The sequence below is a fragment of the Corvus cornix genome, chromosome 12 (assembly GCF_000738735.6).
Source record: "Corvus cornix cornix isolate S_Up_H32 chromosome 12, ASM73873v5, whole genome shotgun sequence".
Taxonomy (NCBI): Eukaryota; Metazoa; Chordata; class Aves; order Passeriformes; family Corvidae; genus Corvus; species Corvus cornix.
Window position 1 is genome coordinate 6,547,644 of NC_046342.1, and position 13,205 is coordinate 6,560,848.

The following is a 13,205-nucleotide window of genomic DNA, read 5'->3' on the forward strand; positions in this document are numbered from 1 at the left end:
CTCTGAGTTCATGAGCAGCTGCCATCTGATTGTTCCTTTGTTCCTTGCTCTCATTTGTCCCCCTCTAAACACGACATTGCTCTGAGTCCAGCAGATCTTCCACCTGTGATCACCTTTGTGGCTGTCTCCTGTAACAGAAATCAGTTGTTTCAGTGGTTCTAAAGCTGTAGGATCTGGTTGTAACTTAAACTGGCAGTTCTTGCCTTCTGTACGTTTCTTAGCATCATCTTAAGTCTCAGGACTGAAAAAATTTAAATATAAATGTCAGTCTCTTACAGTGTTTCTGCAGGTTTGGTTTGCTGTGATCAGTAGCCAGGCCTGCCTGTGACAACAACACCCCTGTGGTTTCACAGACTTCTGATTTTATTGTATTGTGCACTGGCCAGCTGGCAACACACAATTCAAAATTTGGAAACTCCTAACACTGCAGGAGATATGTGCTCCAGCAGGGCTGTGATTATAAAAAAAAAAAAAAAAAAAATTAAAATCAGTTCTTTTGTACTGGTGTCTTGCTTTTGACATCAGTGTCTGTTGAGTCTCAGCTTGTGATTTGAGTCTCTCTTGGTTTGTTATTCAGGAGATCATGGATTTCCCTGAAGTGCTTGGGTTGGAAATGTCACTGAGCAGGAGCTCTCACAACACATTGCAGCAGGAATAGAGCAGCTGGAATGGGCCTTGGCTTTTCTGAGCATTTGCTTGACCGAGGATATGGTCTGCAGACTCAGATATTGTAGTCCAGACTGTGCTGTTGGTGAAATTTGGGAAATGTGCAGTATGTGGGATGTATGGAATATTGGGCTTGCACCTTTTATGGGTTATTTCAGTGGTGGAAAAAACTGGGGGGTTTTCCTGTTTTCACATAGGGTTATGAGGGAAGACACATTCAGCCTTCTGGTTTTTGCAGGGCATCTTGGACATCTTGAGATGTGTATTGTGTTTTAATGTGCCACTGAAGCGGTGGGGAATGCTGAATCTGGGGGAGTGAGGAAGGGGGCGAGAACTGGACTCCATTTGGAACTTGAGCTGAATGGATTGCAATATGGAAAACAAAGGTGTGCCCTGGATGTCTAAGATACATTTTTCCTCTGAGCTGCTCAGTTTCTAGTTTATCAGTTCTGGTGTATTATCTCACCTGTTGTGCTCTGGGATAGTAAAACCTCAAAAAGAATAAATGCAAATACCAGTGGGCTTCTTGATACTTAGGTGACTTTAACTAACTTTGCAATGCATCCCAAAATGAACCTGGCACCTTTTACACAAGAGGACAAAACTTTACATTTTCTTTCCCAAGTCAGCTGAAAGGGAAGGAGAATTTGGGAATTTTGAAAATTCTCCAAGCCTGTTCTTTCACAAGGCTTTGCACTTATCTCTTTCTCAACTTGACAGGCTTGGAACTGTCAGGTAGTCCTGGTGCAAGCTGTGTTAGTATTTAGCATCAGAGAAGAGCTGAGCTGCAGAAGTGGAGGGGTTTGGTAGAAGCCTTGAAATGATATCAGTGACCTGGCATGCAGGGGCAGTGCAGCCAGAGAATGGTGGGAGTATCCCACTTCTCACAGTGTTGGAAATGATTCTCTCCAAGCATGTTGTTCTGTGGAAGGACAGGGAGGTCTGTGGCAAATGATCAGAAATCACTCCTGTAAAGGTGGTCTGCAAATCAATTTGATGACAGTAGTTCAGTGTTTGTGCTGAATGCTCTCATTGCCCAGGCTAAGCAGAGCACAGCATTCAGCACACAACCCAAACACTTGCTATTTCTTTTCCTCAGGTTCTGGGAAGCCCAGCCCCACTAGGATCTCTGGCTCCCGCTCCAATGTAACCCCCACACATGCACCATGCTGGTGATATCCCATCACCAGGGATCCTGCTGGAGCTTGGAGCCGGCCTACAAGGGCTCAGGTAAGTACCACATGAAAACAAACTCCACAGCCCATTTCAAGGGTATTGCTCTTAGTATTTCTTCTTAGTTCTTAGGAACTAAGAAGAAAAATATTCTGATGGATAAACTAGATACCCCTGTTCTCTTAGCCTGGCTAATGGGGCATATTACATAACATGTAATATGTAAACGTGTACATTTTATGTTGATAAAAGTTTCACAAATTGATTTGCAGGTCACCTTTAACCTATAAAAGTGTGCGTATTTGAATAGGATCTATTCAGTTTGCCATACATGCCATGTTTTCTGCCTTCTCTTACAACATGCTGTGTATTACATTTAGATGAGTTCATGGTCTTGAAAAAACATCACTGGCTGCAGAGATGTCAGGTTTGTTAATGTGACTGATGCTACAGCAATTATTGAACTGAGTTAATGAGGTCAGCAGACCAGCAGGTCCAGTAGTTTTATACAAAACATTTGAGATGTGTGAGATCTTACAGCAGACTGATCTGTGAAGTTTGTTCACACTTGCTAAAATTGGGGTTTTCTTGTTTGAAATGAGGGTTTGCGTCCTTTCCAAAATGAACTTGTATTTATGTAAGCCTTGTACAAACTTCCTGTGTGAATTCCCTCATCATTTTTAATCTTGTTCCTCTGCAAGACTGGCAAAATCCTTTGACCAGGTTCTACAGGGCAAGCTATCCATTATCTAAGAAAGTTGCATTTGCAGTCTCTTACCTCTTAGTTTACTTTTTTGTGTGTGTTCTGGAATTAAGAAAGAAAGGAAACAGCTTAGGAGCATCTCCGCTTCCTAGAAGAGATCAGAACGTGTGCAGCAGTTTCTCCCAGGTTTCTTCTAATCCTGTGTTTATTCTCATTGTCTGCTTCTGACCCTGTTGTGGTATCTCAGCAGCATCTCTGGGTTGGTGTGCAGTAGTAACCCCTTTCAGGCAGATCTGTTAGGCAGCTTCTGCAGTGGCATTTTTTCCTGCCCTCCTCCATTCTCTTTCAAAATAGACTTCTCGGTTGTTGCTGGAGATTGAATTGTGATCCACATAGTGTTTTGCAGCAGGAGTTAATATCACAGATCCCCACTCCTGTGAGGCAATGTTTCAGTAACATACAACTGATATATTAGCCTGGTGTTAGCTCAGAGTATTTTTTGCTTTCAGTGTCCTTCAGTGTAGCTGCGGTCCTTCATAGCTTTTCATCCTTCTGTGGTTAACTTTATTGTGCAATGGAACAAAAGTTACCTCGTTGCTCACTGCCTCCTTTCTGAATTGAAACTACAGACCTGAACCTTCATAATGCTGATAAGGACTGGTCAACTCCTACCCTATTGCTTAGCAGTTTCCAGACACTTTCTTGAGTTGTCATGAGTTATAAAGGCAATCAGCCAGTATCTAGCAGTGTGGCAGCAGCTGAACTAATGTTTCTGACTTCTAAAACTGTGTTATGTAGTCTGGAGTGGCATCATCTTCATGTTCTATTACTTCAATTAAGTTGTAATATACAGAATTATGGGGTATCGTCCAGCAATTCCCAGTATCAGCTCTACAGCCTTCCTTACACTGTACATAAAATACTTTGGGTTTGGTTCTTTTTTTCAAGGGATAGCTGTTGCTATGATCATATGATCTCCTGATCATAAAGGTGACAGATCTTGATCCTGATACATCTGCTTTTAGTACAAGTATGTAAAAGGTGTTCTGAGGTGGGGTGGGTAGAGGGGTACTTGAGTAACCAGATGTGTTGTGGTGAGAAGTGTGTGAGATGCTCTCTGCAGAGTGTTATAGGGTGCTGCATGCTGGTTGTTTGTGATGGATGACCCCTGCCTGTGGGAAGAGTCATGGGCTGGGCTTCATTCAGGTGCATGAGGGTGGAGTGTAAATGGGGCTTCATTAATTGCTGCTTGCAGAGCACAGTGTAGGTGGTGTGAGAGGAGTCACAGGAGTGTCATGCACTGATCTGTGTTATAGGAGACCAATTTAAGATTCTCATAGGACCTGGAGTTAATCACAGATATATTCCGGGACTGAGTATGGCCTTTTGTGGTTTAAACAGTACTAAGTGAAATAATTCATCTCTTTGTTGTGTTGTTTCTCAGGAAACTTTAGGAGGTGTGAACTGTATGCAGTGCTGGTGTCCAGCTGAGTAGCATTGACAACTTAGAAAACCTCAACAGCTGCTGGTGTTGGACTCTCTTATGCTGACTCTGTGCTCTTGTGTTCGTGGTGGGCTGGGACTCTCTGGAAGGATTTTTTCCTTCATGTACTCTACTGACTCAGTGCAAGCCCCAAGCTGGGATCCTTTTTTGTTTTAGTAGGATGAAGTAGAATGACAGCTCTGAAATTTGTTCTCCTCCCTGCTCTGAACACAGGAATAAAAAATGTTTCTCAGCTCTTAAGACAAGGGAAGTGGCTTGTTTAATGTCAGAGAATTGTTAGGAGTTTGGTGCATTCAGATATGCGATTGTGGTCTTGGTCATTATGTGTAGTGACATCTTTGATGAAGTCTTTCTTTCTCTTTCAGTTTTAAGATAAATTTGGGACAGGTGACTCACCAAATTAAAGAGCGATGTGACTTGGCATTCCTGAAAATTAATCTTTTGTAATGGGTAGGCCTGAAGCAAACAGTGTGATAGTGTTGGATCCTGTGGTTTCTTTTGTCTCTGACAGCTGCAAATACCTCATTTGCTGTTTCACCTAGGGCACAAGCTGTGTCACAGTCTCCTCACTGTTCTCTCAGGCTGTTTGTTGTCTTCCAGAATTTTTCTTGTTTGTTTACTGTCCTTGAATTTTTCTGTGAAGCAGATGTTTCCAGACTCTTGGTTTTATGAAACATTAGCTGCTCAGTGATGTGAGTTCAGGCCATAAAACTGTTTGAGAGGCTGGGAGAATGCAAGACCCAAGGTATCAAGAGGATTTCTTTCTCCAAGGGGAACAAACACTGTCAGAGGGATTTCAAAATACATTTAGTATTTTTCACTGGTTGAAGCACTGTGTAGTTGTCAGGGTAATGTCTTGGGAGGTGACTGGTAATAGGGGTTTGAATTAGGAGTAAAGACAGAGGGAAGGTGGCAGTCAAGTCGGTTGCAGGTGTGTGTCCTGTGCCACTGTGAGCCATGGGGAGTGTTCAGGAAACTGCTCTGTAGCATGAGGACAGTACAACCCTCTGGTACTGTTGGAGAGACTTGCTGGACTGACTTCACATTGGTCCTACCTGTGCTGTGCTTCTTGGCAGTGGAAATAACCCACTGAAATACCTGTCTTTCAAACAGGTATGAAGTTTGCAAGCCAAGTGAGGATGGCTCAGAGTATGTTACTCTCTCCATTTACTTTCGGGAAAAGACAATGAGGCAATCCAGCAATACTTCAGGGACTGTGCTCTTTGGGCAGCCACTGTTAATATCTGTGCCGAAACACAGGCTCACCGTGGATCACCTGTACAGTGTGGTTTTGGAGCAGATCAGGTAAGTCATGGCTGTATCTTTGAATCCTATGCCAAGCTCTAGAGGTCGCTTATTCAATTACATTGTAATAGGATTACTGAATCCTTGTTAACAGGGAGAATTTTCCTTGATTTGTGTGGGATGTATAAACCAGGATTTGCATTGCATTAGTGTCTGGAGGCCCCAGGGACATTTCAAGGTCCTGGTTTTTTGGGTTTTGTAACAGATATTGCTGGCTCAGCCTTGCAAACGGAGTCAGGAGCAGAACTCAGGGCTTGTTTTCAGGGCTCACAGATGAGGCCACCATGACTTACTTTAGCCTTCTCAATATACAGCCAGTGAAACATGGAACAAGCAATGAGAGCAGAGACTCAGGGAATTGTTGTTTGACTCATTCTGAGGGCTCTTGGTGCTGTCATGTAAATGTAAGTGGTGCTGTACAGGGTGGGTTCTTGTTTGTTGGAGGGGACTGGGCAGCAAGAGCTGATGATAGAGGGGAGTGCTGCTGTTCTGATGCACAGCTGCAGTATGGTTGTGTGTTAAATGTGTCCCTTCTCTTCAGCCGCTATGTGAAACTCCCTCTGGCAGAATACTCCTCACCCTGCCCAGACAGAGGAACCTGCAATGGCTCCAATGGTGTGGTTGAAGGTAAAGCCCTTGACTTTAAGCTTTCTAACAGCATTTGGTTTGTGCTGTGTGTATTTGGCTTTAGCTCTAGCAGGTTATTTCTCCCCCGTGATTTAACCACGCTGTTGTGCTGGGCATCTGCGTGGTACAGGGAGAATCTTGTAGACCATTTCCTTCCTAGGGAGATCAGATGTGCATAAGCAGCAGCTGGAGAACAAAGTGTGGATGTGCATTCATCCTGACCAGTGTTAGGGAAGTCCTTGCTTACTCAAGGTGTTCAGAGGCAGCCCTTCCTGATATGCCCTTTGGTGATGAAAACTGGCCTGTTAGGTCACAAAGACACATTGTGGAGAAATTTTTCTGTTGGAGGGCATAGAATCACAGTCTCATTCCTAGGCTAGATACTCCCTAGGAAGCTTTTAATGCTGATGGCAAATGCATGTTTCCCTTTCCTGTTTGAAATTATTCACTTGTGTAGCCCTGAGGGTAATAGCTGGAATAAGTTAAATGGGGAAAAAAACCTGCCCATTTTCTCCTAAGAATGGAAATAACTTTTCTGGCAACTTACATATTCCTTTCTGTGAAGGCACCCAGCTGCAGCCTTGCTGATTCTCTCTTGGGGATGCTTCTTAGGGTGTGCTGTCAGAAGGTGTCATTGTTAACCTACTGCGAACTGAGCGCTCTCCTAAACTGGCATCTGCTAAAGGGAAAAATACAGCTTCAGATGGAGCGGTTAGCAAGCAGAGGTTTCTTTTTCTGTGTGCCTTTTCATTGCTTTCCACGTAACTGGTGTGTGTTGTACAGGCTGATGCAAACAGCTGTCCATGGGAGGTGTCAGGCCAAACTTTCACTGAAACCCTGTAATACTGTCCTTGTTGGAAATTTTTTTCCAGGTGACATTGAAGAGATGGAGCATCAGGATGGCGGAGAGGAAGGCAAGGAAAAGCTGACAGAAGTTGATCCCTGCCATTCTGAGGGTTGTATGCAAGTGGAGTCAGCAAGAGACCTGCAGCCTTGCAAGAAACAGCATTTCACTTTTAGCCTTGTGAATTCCTCTGGGACTTCGGAGATAAACTCCATTGTTGAAGGAAAAATCTTAAAACTGAATGGTAATTATTTTCTTGCTGGTTTTTTTTCTTCCTTCTTTTTACACCTGTGCAATAAATGTTTCTTCTTTCTTGTAGCTTTTGCTGCAGTTGCTATTGACTGGGATTCTGAGACACGGAGGTTGCTTTATGATGAACAGGAGGCACAGGTTGTAGTATGGTCTTTTCATAAGTAATCTATGTTTAAACTTGCATGATATTTAAAAGGTGACAGTAAACAGTGTTCTGCTGGGTCATCTTTTGTAACAGAATAAGCTGTTTTTACTCTCATGATAAATCTCTAAACCCAAGTGAAGACGTATATTTTCTCTTATGGACTATTTAGCACAAGAAAGGAGTGGCTAGAAGCTGGAGAGGATTGTCTGGGTGGGGAAGGAGGTGCAGAAATAGGCAGTGTGGGGAAAGTGAGCATGTAATTTCTCGATGTCAGGGATTACAGAGTACATGGAATTGAATAAAGCATCTCTTTCACTAGGCATTTGAAAAACATGGAAGCATGCTACAGCCACAGAAGAAGAAGGCTGTAGTAGCCCTCAGAGATTGCATAGAGCTCTTCACTACTATGGAAACACTTGGTGAACATGACCCGTGGTAAGAACCTCTGCCTGCCTACCTTGTCTACCATAAAATGCCTGAGTGTTTGAATTTCCATGATTTGTAATGGGATTCTTACACTTTCCCAGGTCTGTCCTTTTGTCCTCATCTTTGAGAAGTTTATCAGATCTGTATTAAGGCATTGACTCAATAGGCTGTGGACATGGGTTAATAAAAAGTATTTGCTTCCTGCCCGTATTTAAGGAAGAAAATGTCAGTGGGAATGTAGCTTCCAACGATCAAGCTATTTTCAAAAGTTATTTTTTGTACAACGTGCAGTTAACATACTTGCCATAGGACATTTTGCCTATAAAGTGAAAGCAAATTGGAGTTTGGAATTCCCTGAGGCAGTGTGCTCACCTGCATATTCCACAGGCAATGTGCCTTCTGTAAGGCAGGGACTGCACTTGTGCTAGTGAGGCATCTTTAATGGAAGGCCAGAAGCTTTTCTTCTAATGCAGTCATTAATTTCCTTGCTTGTTACTCCTTCCTCAGGTACTGCCCTAACTGTAAGAAGCATCAACAGGCCACGAAGAAGTTTGACTTGTGGTCTTTGCCCAGGATTTTGGTGGTACATTTAAAACGCTTCTCCTACAACAGATACTGGAGGGATAAACTTGACACTGTTGTGGAATTCCCCATCAGGTAGGATTCTTCCCTCAAGTTAGGAAGAACTTGAAGAACTTGGTCAGGAAAGAGGTACTTCTGATGTTTCTGTTGGCTGGGCTTGCTGTTAAAGCTGTCACTGGAACAGGTGTTTTCTGGGTTTGAACTGGACAACTGGCGTGAGTTGAGAGGGGTTAGTATTTTGGGGGGTGGTTTTTGTTAATACTGTTCAGTTTTATACATCTCAAAGAGCATTAGTTACTAGCAGGTGCTGTTTCTTCTAAAATTTGGTTAAGCCCATGTGATTCAACCAAGAGAACTTCTGTAGCAATTTGAGCAAATTTTTTGGGCAGAGCTGCACTTGTAGTGCTGAGTATTGCACCAGTACAAGACAAAAGCCTGCCTTGTCCCTCTGCTTCTGCTTGCCAGCATCTTCCTGTGGGATGAAGCATATCCCTTACTGTTCCTATCTCACTCTTCATGCCTACACAGGGACACTCCAAACTGTGTTTTATTCAACACCTCCCTCTAAACCTTCTGGCAGTGCTTGGTGTGTTTGTCAGGACCTGCCCTGTGTGGGAGGGGTAACAAGTCTGGTCTTCCCACTAACCACACCTGGCCCCTGAGCAGCAGAGCAGCACTGCTGCCATGCTTCAGTTCCTAAAAAGTGATGGTTATGGGTGTACTGATAGGTTTGTGTTTCCTTCCAGGGGTTTGAACATGTCTGAGTTTGTCTGCGACCCAAGAGCAGGCTCATACGTGTATGACCTCATTGCAGTTTCCAATCACTATGGAGCCATGGGAGTGGGCCACTGTGAGTAACTGCTGCTGTTGTCCTTTGTGTGCAAGGAAACGTGGCAGAGGGGTCATGGGAGGGCTCTGCATTGGGACTCCTGCAATAGCCCTCACCAAAGGTATCTAGTCCAAAGCTTACCTGTGTTCTGTGTGCAGGCGAGTATCATATTGGGATCCTGTTAGGATATGGAGGGCAGATAGGTAGCAGCACTTTGGCCTGAGGTCTGACTGATGCCTGTGGGACCCTGGTTTAGCTGTCATTAGTTTTTGTGATGGTGTTCTCCAGTTTATGAGTGGAGTCAAGATTTATCAATGCTGAACTGAAAATTGAGACACTGGCTGACCATAGAATGTCTCCACCTTTGCATTGATAAGGACTGACATAGGGAAAATGTCATTTCACCAGGAGAAAAACTCATTTATATTCAAGTTTGATACATGATGAGTCTGTGTTTTCTGTCACTGGTTTTGCTGCAGCATAGATGAAAAGTGTCTGTAGGTGAGTTTGCTGTATCAGGTGTCCGTGCAGAGCCATGCTGTAGGTAACACTTGTAAAACCACCCAGAAGCAATTTACCCAGAGAGGATGATGAACTCCTGAAGGGAGCTGAAGGGCACATGTTCTGAGGTTGGAGATCACAGTCACAGAACTCTTGGCTTGAACAGATGTTGAGGGACTTGTAACTTCCATCTTGAGTGAGAACTCTTGAAAGTGCTAGATCAGATTCCCTCAGCAGCAGAAAACTTCTCTTTCAAGTGAAAATGCATAGTCTTAAACTGTGTGTGTTTGGGAAAGCTCTGACTCAAGGGCAATGAACAAAGCCTACTACTGTTTTTCCCTAAGTTTCTTTTCCATGTGTCTCAGCTGTTAGGGATAAGCCTGGTATATGGAACCTGGTCCTAGACTAGCTGGGCCAGCGGGCACGTTGTAGAAGATGTTCATGCTGGTTGACTAGGCTTGGGGTAGGTAATGCCAAAGCTGGCCCCTGGCCTCCCATGCACACGTGGTTGGAGTCCTGAGTGTCCCAGGTATGCCTTCCCTGCCGGCCTTCCCCAGAATGCTGAGCTGCAGTTTCTCCCCTGACAGACACTGCCTACGCAAAGAACAAGGTGAACGACAAGTGGTACTACTTTGATGACAGCAGCGTCTCTGTGGCTTCAGAAGACCAAATAGTGGTGAGTATTTGGCTTGAGGCTGTTCCAGGTCTATGCTGAAAGTGTGGTTCCCTGCTTTGGGCATGACATTCCAGCCAAGCTGTGTGGATGGTTTCAGATGGGTTTTCTTTTTGTTCGGTAGACAAAGGCTGCATATGTGCTGTTCTATCAGCGCCGAAACAGTGAGGAACATTCTGCCCCCTCTGCTCCCCAAGAAGAGTGTGATGGCATGGACACCAACTAAGCACCACCTCCAGCACTCGGCCACCATGGTAGTAGTTACTCTTGTAAAGCAATGCCTGAGGCACCTGAAAATTTTTCTTCCTTCTGTAGGGGTCAAGCAGAAAATCAAGCACTGAAAGATTCAGTGCTGGGGGTTGCAGAATAGCACTGAAGAGCCAGGACTAGGTGCTGACACTTGGGTATTTAGAGGCCAAAAATAATATATATTGGAGCTTCAATAAAGTTCTTTTTAAAATCTGGCTGAGCTGTGTGGCTAGAGGCAGGGGTTGGGACTGTGGTTCTTGGGCTGAGGGTTGTAGCTGAGGTTGGGAGAGGACAGCCTGAGCTGGAGGCCAGGCACAGCTGAGCCTTGCAGGGGCCCATGGAGGAGAATGGTGGGTACGATTCTGTGAATCGGCATTGGGGCTTCCTGCCAACTCTTCTGGTGTTGCTGTTGGGCCCTGCCTGTGTCAGGGAGGCCTCCTGCACCCTTTCTGGAGCTTGGTTCAAATCTTTGTACATCTGGTCTGTTGCAGTCTCTGCCGCTGTACCTTGGTCCCCCTGGCAAAGCAACAAAAGTTTCTCTTGCTTGCATCCTTCCACTGATAGGTTTGAGGCTCTCCTGGGCAGTTTTGACTCAGCATTTTTGATGTGAACACTGAATCCAGTGATGCAGGAATCTTGGCCAGAAGTGAATCATACCTACCTATGGTGTGGCATATGTGCAGGCTGATCCCCATGGAGATGCAGGATACAGCTGCTCTGGCTCCTGTTCTTCTGCAGAGAAAGTAACATCCCTAACACCGATGATTTCTTGTCCTTTCCATCTCCTGCACCCCTCACTTCCAGGCTGCTCTGTAAGCACTTTTCTGCTGCCAGCATTTCTCCTATGGTTTGTGCAGTGACAACATTTTTATCCTTTTTTTGCTCATTTATGTCTCCAGCCAAGCTCAGCACTGTGTCCCCAGAGCTGTCACCTGTAAGGGTGACAGCTCAATGCAATGGATTGTGTGAGCTTTCAGCCTTTTCTCTTGCAACTTTGGTTTTTTTGGACTGCTCTTTCAGCCCTCTTCCATCCTTGAGTGCTGCCTTCTATATTTTCACCTGATCACCTTCTGGGGGCTGCAGGTGTGATAGTCCTGTCCCAGGTCCTGTTTGCCTCTGCTGTTCAATGGTTCTGCTCCATCCTTTTGGCACAACTGGCAAATGCTCTTCCTTCTGTCCTCCTTTACTGTCTGTGTTGCTTTTAGGACTCGAGTCCAGCTTTCTTCTTGAAAAGAGACTCCTGTGAGTCTCACTGGAGAGCTGGTCTTCCATGTGAAAAATGGGAAAAAATTCCAGACCCTTAGCCTGTATTTTTTAGGGCAAGATCTAGCTCAAGGTAGTGAACCAAACCGGGAGGGTTTTTGCTTCCTGGATCCAAGTGTGTTGGCAGAATAAAAGGTTGAGACTGGCTATCATCTGCTTTTTGTTCCCCCTGGAATATGTGCTTGCAGCCACTGTGGCTTCAGTGCTGACCATCACCACCTCTTCTGGTGGTCAGCAGTGCTCATCCATTTAACTCCAAACTTGCCAGCTCAGCCCCACCTTTCTGCAGCTCCTGGCAACAGGCCCTGTAGGACATCACAGTGTGCCTGTCCCTGCATCCTGGGAGGGCAGCACCAGGAAACCCTTTGCCAGGGCACTGGGAAGTGATGGAGAGGAGGAGGGGGCATTGTCTCTAGCCAGCATGCTACTGATGTGATTCTCCTTTGTGGAATTTTGCTTTCAAAGCATTAAAATTTGAATTTTGAGATCACAATTGCTTAGTTGCTTCTGCTGTTTCATTTTTTATTTTTATTTTTGCAACTCTTAATATTGCAATTTTTTTCCTTATTACTGAGGGGAGCATGCAAAAGGCAATTTTTTAAGCTGTAGCACTGCACTGAAATTACTCTAATTAGCATTTTTTTGTTTGTTTTACCCTGAAAGTAAGTCACGTGGGCATTCCAAAATGGGGAATAGAGGAAAGGGAGGACAGCAAAAGACCTTTTTAAAATGAAAATGAAATAGCCTTTGTTCTCCTCCTCGTCTCCCTACCTGTGCTGACACTGAGAAATGCATCCGTGGGGCTCAATCTCAGATGCTGAACAGACTCTGTTGTACTGCAGAACAAGTGGCCCAGCTCTGCTTCCTCTGCCTCTGAGCTGCTGGGCTTTGGCTGGTGTGTGTGTGCTGTAATACCAGACTTTTTTAGACTAGCACTTTGTAAGTGGCTGGCTCTGTTGTACAAAGAGGAAAATTAAAGAGTGGTTTGCACTGAAACTGGGTTCTGTTGTATTTTCAGCTTTCATTATGTGGCCTAAGACTGCTGGTTGTGGGGATGCCTGGTGCTCTAGGGGTAACTTGGGCTGGGGGAGGGCAAGTCCTGCAGAGCCAGTGCCGATCTGGGAGAAGATCAGCTGTTGAGGGCACAGCTCTGCACAGCTGAGGCTTCAGTTTGCTCCAGGGTTGCTTTTTCTCCCTGCACTGCTGGGGTTGCTGGTACCTGTGCTCTAGCAAAGCTGTCCTTGCTTTTTTGTGGCACTGGGCAGCCTCAGCTATGGTTTCATCCTTCCTCTTCCTCTGCAGATCCCTGAGAGGTCCTGGTCTTCCTTCTGTCCATTTTCTCCAGGGTATCAGGGCTGCCTGTACCACTGAGGTAGTTGTCCTGCAGTCTCTGTAATTTCCTCCTCAAGGCAACCTGAACACATTTGTGAGAGCAGGCTAGAAAAAGCTGAGGCAGTGCAATG

General features: G+C 45.0%; 1 protein-coding gene across 3 annotated transcripts in view; it reads left to right on the forward strand.

The window, feature by feature from the left end:
- The window catches only part of USP4 (ubiquitin specific peptidase 4), a 40,409-nt gene extending 27,671 nt beyond the window's left edge, over positions 1–12,738 (forward strand). For 2 of the 3 annotated variants that reach the window (XM_039558838.1, XM_039558839.1), the window contains 9 exons: positions 5,160–5,351; positions 5,893–5,978; positions 6,851–7,066; positions 7,142–7,212; positions 7,539–7,654; positions 8,153–8,302; positions 8,974–9,077; positions 10,145–10,233; positions 10,355–12,738. In XM_039558838.1, coding sequence (XP_039414772.1) covers positions 5,160–5,351; positions 5,893–5,978; positions 6,851–7,066; positions 7,142–7,212; positions 7,539–7,654; positions 8,153–8,302; positions 8,974–9,077; positions 10,145–10,233; positions 10,355–10,456 — 1,126 coding nt within the window. In that variant the 3' untranslated portion in view covers positions 10,457–12,738. Of the gene's footprint in view, positions 1–1,765; positions 1,883–5,159; positions 5,352–5,892; positions 5,979–6,850; positions 7,067–7,141; positions 7,213–7,538; positions 7,655–8,152; positions 8,303–8,973; positions 9,078–10,144; positions 10,234–10,354 lie in introns of those variants that run through there. The other variant, XM_039558841.1, reaches the window with a different exon arrangement.
- Positions 12,739–13,205: the final 467 nt, after the last annotated feature.